The sequence below is a fragment of the Oncorhynchus gorbuscha genome, linkage group LG16 (genome assembly GCF_021184085.1).
Source record: "Oncorhynchus gorbuscha isolate QuinsamMale2020 ecotype Even-year linkage group LG16, OgorEven_v1.0, whole genome shotgun sequence".
NCBI lineage: Eukaryota > Metazoa > Chordata > Actinopteri > Salmoniformes > Salmonidae > Oncorhynchus > Oncorhynchus gorbuscha.
The window spans coordinates 27,825,122-27,842,268 of record NC_060188.1 but is presented as its reverse complement, the minus strand read 5'-3'; the positions used below and the strand labels follow the sequence as shown (position 1 = coordinate 27,842,268).

The window sequence follows — 17,147 nt, the reverse complement described above, 5'->3', positions numbered from 1 at the left end:
CCTTGTGAAGATGCTAGAAGAAACAGGTACAAAAGTTTCTATATCCACAGTAAAATTAGCCCTATATCGACATAACCTGAAAGGCCGCTCAGCAAGGAAGGAGCCACTGCTCCAAAACCGCCATAAAAAAGCCAGACTACGGTTTGTAACTGCACATTGGGACAAATAATGTACTTTTTGAGCTTGGTTGCAAATGGGTCTTCCAAATGCACAATGACCCCAAGCATACTCCCAAAGTTGTTGCAAATTGGCTTAAGGACAACAAAGTCAAGGTATTGGAGTGGCCATCACAAGGTCTTGACCTCAATCCTGTAGACAATTTGTGGACAGAACTGAAAAAGCGTGTGCGAGCAAGGCCTACAAATCTGACTCAGTTACAACCAGCTATGTCAGGAGGAATGGGCCAAAATTCACCCAACTTATTGTGGGAAGCTTGTGGAAGGCTACCCAAAACATTTGACCCAAGTTAAACAATTTAAAGGCAATGCTACCAAATACTAATTGAGTTTATGTAAACTTCTGACCCACTGGGAATACTATTATTCTGACATTTCACATTCTTAAAACAAAGTGGTGATACTAACTGACCGAAGAGAGGATTTTTTACTAGGATTAAATGTCAGGAGTTGTGAAAAACAAAGTTTAAATGTATTTGGCTAAGGGGTATGTCAACTTCTGACTTCAATTGTACATGTTGTTGTTCTTCATTACAGTAATGTTGGTAAGTAGACACTAGTTGGCGCCAGAACCTTGAGGACCAAATTATACCATCCTGCAGTCTACACTCCCAGCTCCTCCCCACACCTCCGACAGCGGCTAACAATATTAGGGTGGTTGCAGCATCTCATTTACATCTCATCAGGATCTCCCCCTTGTGTTGGTAAGACTGGTTGAAAACAATGCCATGTGAAGAGGTATACGAACCATATCCGTATGTTCTATATGATAAACCTTTACAACTTAGAGATATTCCTGGTATCAGTTAGACGCAGCCATCCTTTTATTTTGTAGGTATTTTCAAGGTTATATTTTAGTGTGCGTGTGTATGCGCTCTGTTCCTCCCCCATGTCCCTCTGATAAATTTGAATTCTCTGGCGGTATCACCGCAGGGGAACAGTATGCGGATGTGTAAATTGACAAAGCAATGAGGTTGAGCGTGTGTGCATGTATTTAGTGTGTGCGTGTGCATGTGTGCGCTGAATGCGTCAATGTATCTACCTGGTGGAGTGTGTACTAATACAGCATGCACGTATGTCCTTTTATGTAGGCTAATGTGTGAGATACAGCACATAAATAGACAACTTGACTCAAATAATAGTTGATGATTACAGACGGTTAGGGGGTGTGTGTGAGGAGGACATGAGTTGGTACAACAAGAGGCGAGCTGAGGAAAGAGGAAGGGCCAGAATTTGAATAGAGCTTTATGAGAGATCAGCAGCAACGCCTGGGGAGTGATTCACTCATTTCAACGGGGGCATATTTATGCTCTTGTGTTACACTGAGCACCACCACACACACACACACACCAGTGGAGGCTGCTGAGGGGAGGACGGCTCATAATAATGGCTGGAATGGAGTCAATGGAATGTTATGAAACACATTAGATACCATTCCATTACACTCCATTCCAGTCATTATGAGCCATCCTCCCCTCAGCAGCCTCCACTGACACACACACACAGATTCAAGTGCTAAACAGCTAGGTGAGTATGAATGATCCAGGAATGCCTGTAGGATAGATAGGACTGGTGAAAACGGATGCTTAAAGACTCCCAGCACATCATGGTACTGTGAGAAAACAGACTACCACCGAGAAGTAAGCATTTGTCAAAAGATCATGTGCATGCATCAATGTACTTAGTTCTTGTATAATGGCCTTGAGCATACGGTGAGCATCTGCTGATGGTCATGTGGATGCAGCATTGATGCATGTCTAAAGCCAATTGAACTGTCTACGTTTAGCTAACTATGCAGCCAAGTGAGGGCACCAGAGTCACATGTAGAGATACTTGCTAACGTCAGACATTCCATAAAGCAGGGGTAGGCAACGACATTCAGGTGCAGGCCAATTATTTTCGGACTGGATATAGGGGGGGCGCGATATATTTCTAATAATTTGTACACTGCAAATTGACCACAACCAAGCCCCAAAAAAGAGATTGTATTTGAAAATAACAATCATTTCACACCTTGATTACATTGAGACACGACCACATACGATCACACAGAACTTTTTTTTATTTTAATCATTGGGAAACTTTTAAACTGAATTCCTGGGCACAGATTCCCAAAACACTTCTTATGCAAAAAAGCTGTTCAAGAAATAAAAGGTGTTGATATTCCTCAACAATATCTAAAGATTGAATGATTTTCTTACGGAATCCTCAAATATCTTCTTACCAATTTAGCTCGCTATCTAGCTAGCAATGGCAATCATGTTCCTGCTGTTCTAAAACATGTTCTTGGGTTCAAAATAATCAATACTGAAACGTTCAGATTAAGTTTGTGAGTGAATTAAACATGTTAAATTGCTTTCATGAGTTTATTCTCTCACAGCCCTGAGTTTAAGACAAGGCTTTAGCCATCTTGGAATTAAGAACAAAAACCCCAAACTTTATTTTTAAGATTCTATTTCTTCTTAACTTTTTGCTTAAGGAGAAATATAATAGTGCAAGAACATTTCCAATAACCTTTTTGAGGAAAATCAACTTTGCTTAACTTTCTTCATACGTACATTTACATTACATTTACATTACATTTACATTTACATTTAAGTCATTTAGCAGACGCTCTTATCCAGAGCGACTTACAAATTGGTGCATTCACCTTATGACATCCAGTGGGACAGTCACTTAACAATAGTGCATCTAAAACTTAGGGGGGTGGGGTGAGAGGGATTACTTAACCTATCCTAGGTATTCCTTAAAGAGGTGGGGTTTCAGGTGTCTCCGGAAGGTGGTGATTGACTCCGCTGTCCTGGCGTCGTGAGGGAGTTTGTTCCACCATTGGGGGGCCAAGGCAGCGAACAGTTTTGACTGGGCTGAGCGGGAGCTGTACTTCCTCAGTGGTAGGGAGGCGAGCAGGCCAGAGGTGGATGAACGCAGTGCCCTTGTTTGGGTGTAGGGCCTGATCAGAGCCTGGAACTGAGGTGCCGTTCCCCTCACAGCTCCGTAGGCAAGCACCATGGTCTTGTAGCGGATGCGAGCTTCAACTGGAAGCCAGTGGAGAGAACGGAGGAGCGGGGTGACGTGAGAGAACTTGGGAAGGTTGAACACCAGACGGGCTGCGGCGTTCTGGATGAGTTGAAGGGGTTTAATGGCACAGGCAGGGAGCCCAGCCAACAGCGAGTTGCAGTAGTCCAGACGGGAGATGACAAGTGCCTGGATTAGGACCTGCGCCGCTTCCTGTGTGAGGCAGGGTCGTACTCTGCGGATGTTGTAGAGCATGAACCTACAGGAACGGGCCACCGCCTTGATGTTAGTTGAGAACGACAGGGTGTTGTCCAGGATCACGCCAAGGTTCTTGGCGCTCTGGGAGGAGGACACAATGGAGTTGTCAACCGTGATGGCGAGATCATGGAACGGGCAGTCCTTCCCGGGAGGAAGAGCAGCTCCGTCTTGCCGAGGTTCAGCTTGAGGTGGTGATCCGTCATCCACACTGATATGTCTGCCAGACATGCAGAGATGCGATTCGCCACCTGGTCATCAGAAGGGGGAAAGGAGAAGATTAATTGTGTGTCGTCTGCATAGCAATGATAAGAGAGACCATGTGAGGTTATGACAGAGCCAAGTGACTTGGTGTATAGCGAGAATAGGAGAGGGCCAAGAACAGAGCCCTGGGGGACACCAGTGGTGAGAGCGCGTGGTGAGGAGACAGATTCTCGCCACGCCACCTGGTAGGAGCGACCTGTCAGGTAGGACGCAATCCAAGCGTGGGCCGCGCCGGAGATGCCCAACTCGGAGAGGGTGGAGAGGAGGATCTGATGGTTCACAGTATCGAAGGCAGCCGATAGATCTAGAAGGATGAGAGCAGAGGAGAGAGAGTTAGCTTTAGCAGTGCGGAGTGCCTCCATGATACAGAGGAGAGCAGTCTCAGTTGAATGACTAGTCTTGAAACCTGACTGATTTGGATCAAGAAGGTCATTCAGAGAGAGATAGCGGGAGAGCTGGCCAAGGACGGCACGTTCAAGAGTTTTGGAGAGAAAAGAAAGAAGGGATACTGGTCTGTAATTGTTGACATCGGAGGGATCGAGTGTAGGTTTTTTCAGAAGGGTGCAACTCTCGCTCTCTTGAAGACGGAAGGGACGTAGCCAACGGTCAGGGATGAGTTGATGAGCGAGGTGAGGTAAGGGAGAAGGTCTCCGGAAATGGTCTGGAGAAGAGAGGAGGGGATAGGGTCAAGCGGGCAGGTTGTTGGGCGGCCGGCCGTCACAAGACGCGAGATTTCATCTGGAGAGAGGGGAGAAAGAGGTCAGAGCACAGGGTAGGGCAGTGTGAGCAGAACCAGCGGTGTCGTTTGACTTAGCAAACGAGGATCGGATGTCGTCGACCTTCTTTTCAAAATGGTTGACGAAGTCATCTGCAGAGAGGGAGGAGGGGGGAGGGGGCGGAGGATTCAGGAGGGAGGAGAAGGTGGCAAAGAGCTTCCTAGGGTTAGAGGCAGATGCTTGGAATTTAGCGTGGTAGAAAGTGGCTTTAGCAGCAGAGACAGAGGAGGAAAATGTAGAGAGGAGGGAGTGAAAGGATGCCAGGTCCGCAGGAGGCGAGTTTTCCTCCATTTCCGCTCGGCTGCCCGGAGCCCTGTTCTGTGAGCTCGCAATGAGTCATCGAGCCACGGAGCGGGAGGGGAGGACCGAGCCAGCCTGGAGGATAGGGGACATAGAGAGTCAAGGGATGCAGAGAGGGAGGAGAGGAGGGTTGAGGAGGCAGAATCAGGAGATAGGTGGGAGAAGGTTTGAGCGGAGGGAAGAGATGATAGGATGGAAGAGGAGAGAGTAGCGGGGGAGAGAGAGCGAAGGTTGGGACGGCGCGATACCATCCAGTAGGGGCAGTGTGGGAGGTGTTGGATGAGAGCGAGAGGGAAAAGGATACAAGGTAGTGGTCGGAGACTTGGAGGGGAGTTGCAATGAGGTTAGTGGAAGAACAGCATCTAGTAAAGATGAGGTCGAGCGTATTGCCTGCCTTGTGAGTAGGGGGGGAAGGTGAGAGGGTGAGGTCAAAAGAGGAGAGGAGTGGAAAGAAGGAGGCAGAGAGGAAAGAGTCAAAGGTAGACGTGGGGAGGTTAAAGTCGCCCAGAACTGTGAGAGGTGAGCCGTCCTCAGGAAAGGAGCTTATCAAGGCATCAAGCTCATTGATGAACTCTCCGAGGGAACCTGGAGGGCGATAAATGATAAGGATGTTAAGCTTGAAAGGGCTAGTAACTGTGACAGCATGGAATTCAAAGGAGGCGATAGACAGATGGGTAAGGGGAGAAAGAGAGTATGACCACAATGTTCTCTTAAGGAAAACATTTTACTTAAGAAGGTTTTGTGAATCTGGGCCCTGTTTTTCTGGAGAAAACAAAAATGCTTGTGGCCGAGCCCTGCCATAATGTATCACACCAGAGCTCCACCTTAATGGCCAGGCGCAACTTACATCTCTATTGGAGGACTGTAGCGGATGCACCTGTCTTGTGAAGTGCATCTCCCTTATCCTCCTTCCATGCCCTTTTAAACCTCCTCCTCTTCCTCCTTTTCAGTGTCTCCCCAGGCAAACGAGAGACATCTCCTTTATCCTCCCTCCGTCCCCTTTTAAACCTCCTCCTCTTCCTCCTTTTCAGTGTCTCCCCAGGCAGACAAGAGAGGCATCTCACATCTCCTTGAGTGGCCTGATAATAAGCTGAGTGGAGTGCTGCTGACTGACATCCCCCTCCTCCATTACTTCTTCCTCCTCCCCTTAGGCTCTCACTGCCCCCACCCTCCCCCTACACACACACACCAGGGCTGGATCACCAGGACCTGCTTGAGAGCGCTGCCTTCTCCATCATACCAGACAGCTGTGCTTGAGTGTGTGCTTGTGTGTCCCTACCTCAGCCTGCCTCTCTCTCTTTCTCTTGTCCCTCTCTCTCTTTACCCTGTCCTTCTCTCTTTCCTTTCGCTCTGCCTTAGACACTGTCATCCACTCCCACTTCTCTCTCTCCCCTCCCTCCTCTCTCTCTACCCCCCCCCCCCTCTCTCCTACCCGCCCTCCCCTCCTCCCTCTCTCTTTCTCGGCTGTCCTTGACGGTGCTCTGTGGCAGAGCAGAGCTCTGTAGTGCTGGGTTGTGCAGGAGGAAGCAGGCAGCCAGCCTTTGCCCAGTGGATACATTCTGTTCTGTCTCTTCCAAACGCTGCTGCCGTTACCCGGGATACGCATTCGGCCTGCCGTGCTGCCAGTGGAGACGAGGGCCTTATGCCAATCTGCCATGTCGACTGAGTGCCAACCTAAGGGGAACACGTTTTAAAGGTGAGCTGCACTGCTTTTACCACCCGGACTGTTTACCTTGTTGTTGTCTCGATTTCGATCTTGTTTTCTAGTCTTTTCCTCTCTCCGCCCTGCTCTGTTCTCATCTCTATTTCTCCCTATCTCTTATCATCTCTGTTCTCCTCGCTGGTCCTCGCTCTATCTCTCGCTCCTCTCTCTCTCCCTCTTCCTCTCTGAGCCTACCAGCCCTATCCCCTGACAATGCTTTTTGTTGTTGGGAACAAACCCCCTCTTTTGGGAACAAGCTGTGCTTGCTTTGGGATGTGTTTGTCTCGTTTAGTGCGGTCACTCAAGCCAAGGCATCCTCACTCTGACTGAATAGAGAGCTTATTAGATATTCAGCTGCATTGACCCATGTAGTTCTGTCTGGGTTGTTGTCAGGCTATTAAAGCTACTGTTCACGGTTTTCCTTCACTCCCCTCATTTGATTTCTCCTGAGGTCTGTTGCAACATTTAGCAATACACTGAAAGTGAGATATTTTAACTCTAAAATGTAGGAGCTTAATGTGTTCTATGCATTTCTCTTTTTTTCTGGGTATCTTTCTAAATATCTGCCTCTCTTTCCCTCTCCCCTCTCCCCTTCTTTTTTCTCTCTCTTCCTCCATCTCTCCATCGTCCTCCTCTTCCTTCTATCTCTCTCTCGCCGCCACGTGAGAGAGTGTCTGTCTTCCCCCAGGGTTGTTTGTGCTGTTCCTAACACGTTAACACACAGATGGGACACGGCGTGTTCACGCAGCCTAACGAGCAAGGCCCTCTCATCATGTCCAGTGGTAAAATGCTGTAACTAATGGGGAAAGATACACTGTCCTTATAAACCATGACACCCCATAGGACTGTGTCGTTGCAGTCTGAAATGTCTTCCTTTCCTAGTTTCCTTTCCTTCATGGGCACTGACCTGTGAGGACTCAATTTGTTAGAGAACTTTAATGGAGTTATATCCTATTGTTTCACCTATCAATTATCATGGAAAGGTTACAAGGAAGTGGAACAATGTCAACATAGGGAGCCAGCTTGGACTCAACATAAAGTAGTGGTGTAGTAGTTGTGGACAGTGTATAATGGTACATGAAGTTATCTTGGACTGAACTCTTCTTATAGGCCACTTTCCTCCAACTGTCTGGCCCCATGGCCGTCACTCAGCCCCTAAACCTGTCTCTGTCTGCAGGATGTGATCGGTTCATATTTCCTGCCCTCCCTTCATCCATCATCCCTACCTTCTCTGACCCCGTTGACTCCTCCTCAAGAGGGTGACTGGTTGTACGGCTTCATCGAACCTCTGAGAAGCTGGCTGTTTACATTATTGTTATATCACACAGGGTTAGAGAGAGAGAGAGTGTATGTGTGTGTGTGTGTGTGTGTTCGTAAGGCCATTATCGTTGATACCCACGTTGTGTGTCAGTCTTGTGAAGGTTTAGTGTGTGTGCACGTGCCCACGCACGTGTGAAATCCCATTTGCCAAATATATAGAGACCATTCCCTGGAGGCAGAGACAGTATATTGCCTCAACACTCATTCTCTTCTCTCCCTAGTTTTATGTCCCTGTAAGTCATCCATGGTGGGACGCTCGGTCTTGGGACCTGGGTATGAATGTGTGCTGTGTGTGTTGAGTGTGTGAGAGCATGTATCTCTATATCTGTGTGTGTGGCAATCTGTGTCCTGTCCACACCTCATGTATGTTTTAATGAACCATGTTCTGGCAGAGGCCACCCCATAGATTTGTTGGAATTAGGGGTCATGAGAGGGAAGTGGGGGGTTGGGTTGAGGCCTGCGCTGCCTAAATTGCATTCCCCAGAATCGACTGTTAGCCCCCACTCCTTTCCCACATAGCATCAGAGTGGGGCAAAGCGAGACTCAATTCTGCTGCTAATACTATGAGACATTCCCTCAGACATCCCGCCAAGGAGGGAAGGCAGTGACATGATTTTTCCCAAACAAACTATGCGACGTGAATAGTTTGAACCAAAATCACAGATTTAAGCAGATTGCATATGGAGTATCTTTCACCTTTAAAGGTGGAGTTCAGGATTTAGGCAAATAAGCCTTTATCTACTTCCCTAGAGTCAGATGAACTTGTGAAGAAAAATGTTATGTCTCTGTGTGCAGTTTGTTTCCCTTTAAACCATCAGTACAGCACGTCCTACTATTCAATCATCTACTGTCTGTGCTGCTTCGGCTCACTAGCTAGTTGGTTTATGGAGGATGATGCTCTGCTCATCACTGTCTTTCTCCTAATCTCAGTCATCTGCTGCACTACACTACAGACAGTAAATTCCCTCCTTTTAACCACCCATCCATTTGTGTGCTGTCTCTCTCTCTCTCTCTCTCTCTCTCTCTCTCTCTCTCTCTCTCTCTCTCTCTCTCTCTCTCTCTTACACACACACTTTCTCTCTCTTACTCTCCCCAACCGCTCTCCCTCTCTCTCTCCACTGGATGTGTATGCTCGTGTGTGTGTGTGTGTGTGTGACTGTTGTATCTGTCACACACACAGCTCTCTCTCTGGGCGTTTCCTCTATGTGATGTACTGCAACACCCTGCTCTCTCAGGAATATCTGTGTGTGTCCCTATTCTCTCCCCAACAAGTGGATGTATTGATACACTAACTTCTTACTAGACAAGGTTATCGAAATAATGACTCATACAGGCTGTATCGCAACCGGCCGTGATTAGGAGTCCCATAGGGCGACATACAATTGCCCCAGCTTCATCTGGGTTTGGCCGGTGTAGGCCGTCATTGTAAATAAGAATTTGTTCTTAACTAACTTGCCTAGTTAAATAAAAAATACAATAAAAAGCACTTCATGATTTATTTATTTCCGGACAATATTAGTCATCTCTTTAAGTGAGTCATTTGGAGCTGTAAAATGATTCCTTCACTAAGCTAACATTGATGTTTTCATCCCACTTTTGTACATGTTTTCTTGCCCTTTTGGTCTGTTTATTGATGTCTGTCTTTTCTAATACAGGACTTATCTTTACATTCAATATGTTTTCTGTCTCTTACCGGGACTCACACCTACATGCACGCACAGAGAGCATTCATCCACCTCCCACACACACATATTGCTGTGCTAACTAGGTGCAGGACACAGCAGCATATCTAAGGTGTCCCCTCTTCCAGGTTAGGTCCATATGGAGACCAGGGCTGCCCTGCCAGGGACACAGGACCACGGGCAGTAGGCAGCAGATGGCCCCTCTCTCCTGGGCCCCCTGCCCACTCACCTCTCCTCCTCCACTCTTCTCCTCTGGGCCTGGTAGCTGGTGCAGTCAGCACACTGTTAGTGGCTTCTTCATCTACAAACCAGGGGAGAGTCCCAATGCTATCGAATGGCCTCCTTTCCTCATCTCCATCCTCTCTGATGACCATTGATTTAAATTACTGGCTGCCCATTACTATCAAATGATCTCTGTTTCTATCCATTTTGACCATGGCTCTAAGACTGGATAGGTGGAACCAAGGGGCTGCTTGCCTTTCACGTGGGAAGCAATGGGAGTATTCAATGAGTCCTTCCATGAGACTCTTGATGGTGTCGTAAAGGGGATGCTATGCTGCCTAGTGCTCGCTGTATTAACGGATGAGTAACGGAATGTCTAAAAACAGAGGGGGTATCATTTATGATGACGCTGCACTTTTGGATAATACTTTCTTTGTCCGAAGTTGTGCAGAAGTGTCTTGAGGCAGTTTCTCACAGATGTGATGTTTGTTGCAAACTCTAATGCAGTAAGTTTATTATTGGCTGGATTAACCCCCAGGCCAGTTCTGGTAGAAGTGGATTTTGAAGAGAAAAACAAAAGCCCAGCTATGTTTTTAAAGAAAATAATCGCCCACTGTTCTCACAGACTGCAGCAAACTATTCTGTCCAATGCTTACAACTGTTACTGTAGCCATATAATGACAGAGCAACCATCCATTAGAGTTGTTTGATAAGGTAGAGTACAGTGCCTTGCAAAAGTATTCATCCCCCTTGGCGTTTTTCCTATTTTGTTGCATTACAACCTGTAATTTAAATACATTTTTATTTGGATTTCATGTATTTGACATACACAAAATAGAACAAATTGGTGAAGTGGAATGAAAAAAATCTCAAAAATAATAAACGAAAAAGTGGTGCGCCCATATGTATTCACTCCTTTGCTATGATAATAATATATTTGCTATGAAGCCCCTAAATAAGATCCAGTGAAACCAATTACCTTCAGAAGTCACAAGTTAAATAAAGTCATGTGAAATCTAAGTGTCACATGATCTGTCACATGATCTCAGTATATATATATATACCTGTTCTGAAAGGTCCAGAGTCTGCAACACCACTGTGCAAGAGGCACCACCAAACATGCGGCACCATGAAGACCAAGGAGCTCTCCAAACAAGTCAGGGACAAAGTTGTGGAGAAGTACAGATCAGGGTTGGGTTATAAAAAAAATCTGAAACTTTGAACATCCCACGGAATAACATTAAATCCGTTATTATAAAATGGAAAGAATATGGCACCACAACAAACCTGCCAAAAGAGGGCCGCCCACCAAAACTCACGAACCAGGCAAGGAGGGCTTTAATCACAGAGGCAACAAAGAGACCAAAAATAACCCTGAAGGAGCTGCAAAGCTCCACAGCGGAGATTGGAGTATCTGTCCATAGGACCACTAAGTCGTACACTCCAAAGAGCTGGGATTTACGGAAGAGTGGTCAGAAAAAAGCCATTGTTTAAAGAAAAAAAAAGCAAACACATTTGGTGTTCGCCAAAAGGCATGTGGGAGACTCCCCAAACATAGGGAAGAAGGTACTATGGTCAGATGAAACTAAAATGAGCTTTTTGTCCATCAAGGAAAATGCTATGTCTAGCACAAACCTAACACCTCTCATCACCCCAGAACACTTCCCCACAGTGAAGCATTGGTGGTGGCAGCATAATGCTCTGGGTATGTTTTTCATTGTCAGGGACTGGGGAACTGAATTGAAGGAGCAATGGAGCTAAATACAGGGAAATTCTTGAGGGAAACCTGCTTCAGTCTTCCAGAGATTTGAGACTGGGACGGAGGTTCACCTTCCAGCAGGACAATGACCCTAAGCATACTGCTAAAGCAACACTCAAGTGGTTCAACAAAGCCCAGACCTCAATCCAATTGAGAATTTGTGGTATGAAGATTGCTGTACACCAGCGGAACCCATCCACCTTTAAGGAGCTGGAGCAGTTTTGCCTTGAAGAATGGGCAAAAATCCCTTTGGCTGGATGTGCCAAGCTTATAGAGACATACAGTGCCTTGCGAAAGTATTCGGCCCCCTTGAACTTTGCGACCTTTTGCCACATTTCAGGCTTCAAACATAAAGATATAAAACTGTATTTTTTTGTGAAGAATCAACAACAAGTGGGACACAATCATGAAGTGGAACGACATTTATTGGATATTTCAAACTTTTTTAACAAATCAAAAACTGAAAAATTGGGCGTGCAAAATTATTCAGCCCCCTTAAGCTGTAAATGCTGCAGAAGGTGACTCAACAAAGTATTGACTTTGGGGCGAGTGAATAGTTCAGCATGCTCAAGTGTTTTTGTCTTATTTCTTGGTTGTTTCACAATAAAAAATATTTTGCATCTTCAAAGTGGTAGGCATGTTTTGTAAATCAAATGATACAAACCCCCCCAAAATCCATTTTAATTCCAGGTTGTATTGCAACAAAATAGGAAAAATGCCAAGGGGGGTGAATACTTTTACAAGCCACTGTAGAAAGGATGCTGTCCAGAGTGTCGATTGGAGTTCACAGATAATATAGGGGGGTTAATGGGCACAAGATTGGGTGATTCGCAGGACAACACAAGCTGGCTTGGGGCAACTTTAATCATCTTCATTTACAACAACCTTGTGTCTTCATTTGATCCTGAATGTTCTATTCATTTTATTTGTGGAGTTAGTTCTAATATACATTTCCAATTTGATCCACTAAAATGTCTATACTTTATATGACAGTGTAACGCCCTCCATTTGAGATGTAATGCATTAACCCACCTTCAAACCCCTTTCCAGCCCAAATGCACACATCATCCATCTTTATCATGCAGCCAATCCTTTAGGAAAGTGTGGAACCCCCTGTGTGTGTTTGTGCTCTCCTCTCATCCCTCCATTCTCTCTTCTTTATCTGCATGTTTAATTACCTGGCTAGCAGGGAAATGGGTCAGCAGTGTGATGATCAGCTGAGCCCTCGCGATCAATCACCCTGACGACTATGCTCCCGAGCAGACGTGCCCATTAGCGCATGAGTGTGTTTTTATCTGTGAGTGAGTAGAAATGGGGGGGGGGGGGGGGGGGGTGGTCGCTGCTCATTTTCTGGTAAATTCCTAATGTGATTTCCTTGAGGGTTCTTCCAGGGAGAAACAGCTACAGGGCTAAGCATTGCAGCAGACAGACGAGACGAGGAGGCTTGTTAGATGATGGGATGGTGAAGCTAAGTAAAGGGCTGCAGGCTTGGTCACACGGCTGACTAAACTTGTCCATATACATAAATGCAGCAACTGATTGCACTCTCTGTCTCTCTCTCACTCCCTCTCTTTGTTAGGTTTTTGTTTCTACAGTACCTAATCTAGAATTCTACCCCCCTCGCCCTCTCTGTTTCTCTCTCTTTCTCTCTCTACACCCTCTCTCTTCACAGTGCCCATTGCGCCATGTCTGCCACACAGCTGGAGGAGACAGAAAATGTTTTTGGTGAGTGTTTCTCTCTCTCTCTCTCTCTGTGTGTTTGTGTGTGTTTGTGTCTCGCACGTTTAATGAGTGTTGTATTTGAGATGCACTATCGAAGATTGTGTGTTTGTGTGCGTACATCTCTCAAAGAAAGATACACGACATGAGGCACACAGAAATAAAACGTTTGTGTGTTGTGTGTCTGGCATAAACTACTGTATGTTTGTGCTGTGCGCTGGACCTATAACTTTCTGAATGCCGTGGGTCAGGGAAATCTGTGGAACATGAGGGGGTCTGTTGTTGTAATGATACGTGGGAAGGCCTATGCTATGAAATCTCATGACTGCCCTTCTCAGCTTAAAGAGCGGTCCAGTCAGGCTACACATGCATGCAGACACACACATACACACACACAAACACTCCATGTCCTATTTTAAGAAAATCAATTCCTAAAGAGGCTATGACTCAGACTTCTACATCACAGCACCTTTGTATATAACGTTGAAACCAGCAAGTACCTCTCAGTCAGAGTCCTATAAATACTCCCTATTCCCCTTCGGAACAGCTCCCAGGTCACCTCTCCCTGAATAAGACACCCCAGCACTAATGTGGAACATCATCCTTTGTGTGGACTCAGCCGTTTGGGTCTGTCGTGACGTTGTATTAGTTAATGTGACGACTGTTGCTCATCGAATGATTACAAGTTTCTAATTACGTGATTAACTGAATCAAGCAATTATTAACTCATTAACCTGGGGCACCATGGGAAAACTAGTTTGTATTGAGTTTCTATTTCCCAAATGAACTCTAAGAATATCAGAATATCGATTTTACAACAGCCGCTAATTAACCAGTTGCCTCTAACAGTCTTGTTCTGAACGCCGTATAGCCCGTGAATCTGCACGGACCCGGGTCCCACTAATGAATTCGTACCACACCAATCTTAGTTGAATATTCATTTACTAAAAAGATCAAATGATGATAAAAGATACACATAGACAAAACACATTATAGGATATTGATTAGAACTTGATTAGTATAACGGGCCAACACACCATGGCGCGTGTTACCCACAATGGGAATTTCAAAAGAGAGAGGACAGAAAGAAGTACACGAGAAATATACATTTGGGTGAATTTGTCAGCTATGCTATTCTAAACCTAGCCTTGTATCAAACTGCCGCTCTTATGGGTCAGAATATAATGATGTAATTACGTGGGAATGATCTCCGGGGATTCTTTGCATAGGCCTTCAGCTATTCGATGATGCGCTACTCCGGCGCACCTCTCTGACCGTCTTGTCAGTGTCCTTTTTGGCTTAGGAGTCTGTTCCCTCACCCCTTTCTCTGGAAGGGGTCTTCTGAAGCAAGACAGCTCTGTAGCTCAGAGCTCACAGCATAGGAATGAAACCCTTTAGATACCACGATTCGATGGGAGATGGAGGCTAGGTGGTTCGACTTGAATTCACCCGCTTAGACACAGCTACTCATCCGTAGCTTAGGTAGAAAAGGATTTCTTTGTCTTCAAACTTGCGTTGCGTTCTGGGTTTGTTTACTTTTTAAGACCCTGCTGCAGCTGGGGTCACGAAGTCTTGTTGTAAATTCTATACTCACAGGTTTTATACCCTTGGGTCAGAAGTGGGCAAGGTCGCCTTTAGGGCAATTCTCTGGGCATACCAAGTTAATGAGGCAAGGGCTAGATTTTCTCAAATCCCATTTTAGACAACTAACTTAACATTTCATCTTCCCCAAAACATTCTCTTTGATTTGGATATTTTCCATACAACGTAAAATGTATAAACATCAAACATATACTAGGAAAACTCTTCACATTACAATGTTTTCGTAATAACGTCATCTATTAACCTTAATAACAGAACAAAAATTACATACATTTTCATAGTCCATCTATCGTCATGACCACCATTGTGGCTGACGAAAACCATTGTTCCAAAGTCCTGTTAGTTCATGTTTAATGTTCCTGAGGCTGGTTCTCTATAGTGACAGGACAAAGGAATTTGTCTGTGGCCTGAGATTTATCAGGGGCGTGGGGGCCATAAAACCACCCACGTCTTCAGACCCCTAGATCTCTCCTCCTCTGTTGGGGTTGAGAGATAATCTGTAGGGTTGTGGTCTCCTGTAACCTGACCTGATCAAGACAGTCATGACAGGTCTCAGCGGTGTCAAGTCCAATTCCCCAATGTGCCGACTTCTGCATACCCGCCCCCCTCTAACCCTCTGTCTTATTGGCCCAGACGCCCCAAATCTGCTGAAAACATTCATTTCAACTGTATTATGGATTCACGTAGCTAACATTGAAGCGTGCATCTACCTGCCTGTCATTCGCTGGCTCGGATGTGAGGTATTTTTAGAGTGTGTTTGCATGCATGTGTGTGTGTCTCCACAGCACATCTTTCAGATATCCAGTCACTAAATTAGACAAAACTACACAGCCGGTGGATCAGCCTGACAGCCTCTTGTTTGCTTCACCAGCTCTCTGGCGTTTTCTTAATATACTGTGCACACTTTCCTCTAGTGATGCAGCTGTGAGATTGACCTTCATACCTCTCTAGAAAGGTCCACAGGGAAATATAGAGTCGGGGGTAGTGCGCTCAGTAGACCTATAGTGGGGGTGGGCTGTAGTATATCTGTCTCCTACCAACTCTATGTATGGTCTGTGTAGAATCCAATAAGGGGTGGGAGGATGGCTTATGGGGGATGACAGGGGGGTGTGGCTTGGTTTGGTCAATATTTAATGGTGCCTCTTAGCACAGAGACTAGGTCTAATAAGAGCAGGGGGGATAATGTGCACCGCTGGGGCTAACAGAATGGGAAAAAATTAAAGAGGTGATTCTCAGTTCACCCTCCTTCTTCACCCCGCTTTACTCCTCCATGTTGTCTCGTATAATGTTGTCAACAATGTGAACAGGAGGGTTGAGATACTGGAGCCAAGAAATGTTGTTGTTTAACGTGAGGGATTCACCCTGTAAAATAGCTTGTTGTTGTCTGTTGTCTTTGGGGTCGCTGTGCTTGGTCTCCCTTGACTCGCTCAGTGGAAATGTGGTAGAGAACGTAGGCGGGGGCGAGCAGAACAATTTCCCTCTGCGGCAGTTCGGCCTGTCTGCCTTCATTACTGTCTGTGTACATCCTAATACTGAACCACTGAGCCAGCCAATACACAGCTCATCCAATGAACCACAAAGACAATGCCATACTGAACTAGCAGTCCCACTGCTATCGTAGCACACAGCCCATAACACACTGAACCCAACCTAACACAATACAGTTTCAATCTTATAAGCCGAGAATCCATATCCACTCAAACCTTACACTGATATTCTTGATATAAAGCTTGTTTAAGGCTTCAGTTATACTGAACCAAACCTCGCTTCCATGTACAAAGCATGTGTCATATAGTAAACCAACTTGAGGAACGCAGCACCAATCTGAAACGCCAAAGCACTCAATTCCATTCACCCCCAGATTGCGGAAAATTGAATTTAATGAACCTTACACTCTACCACACTGAGTGTTGTGGTTTTGGACTCGATAGCCCAAGCTAGACCCAGTGGTGTCTATCTATACAAATTAACTTTGTGTGCTGCTGTTGTGCAAGGATGTACCACTAGACAATACTACGAGAGCAATTAACTTCTGTGTTCAATTCTATTTCTGGAGGGAAGTGTGACATGCAGGGGTTGGAACCATTTCCCCCCCAATCGTATCGTTCATAACAGAACCAATATTTTTTTTGTTCAGTTCCACTGTTCCGACCGGCAAATGAAAGTTCCGAACCGGTTTGAACCAAAAAAAAGTAACCATTAATATTCAGAATTATACCTATGGAGGAGCAGCTTCTATGAAGGAACATTGAATGTCTTTGAACTTCAGAGAGATTATTTAACGTTGGACCAAAACTAGCTAGCTAGTGTGTGTGTGCAGAGCTGCACCAGAATCAAAATAAAACATTTGTAGTT

At 45.6% G+C, this 17,147-nt stretch overlaps 1 protein-coding gene across 2 annotated transcripts in view; it reads left to right on the top strand.

The window, feature by feature from the left end:
• The first annotated feature begins 5,686 nt into the window (after window positions 1-5,686).
• LOC124000257 (sterile alpha motif domain-containing protein 14-like) overlaps window positions 5,687-17,147 on the top strand; it is a 38,671-nt gene continuing 27,210 nt past the window's right edge. The window contains exons 1-2 of one of the 2 annotated variants that reach the window (XM_046306507.1): window positions 5,687-6,482; window positions 13,144-13,196. In XM_046306507.1, coding sequence (XP_046162463.1) covers window positions 13,157-13,196 — 40 coding nt within the window. In that variant the 5' untranslated portion in view covers window positions 5,687-6,482; window positions 13,144-13,156. Of the gene's footprint in view, window positions 6,483-9,630; window positions 9,775-13,143; window positions 13,197-17,147 lie in introns of those variants that run through there. The other variant, XM_046306508.1, reaches the window with a different exon arrangement.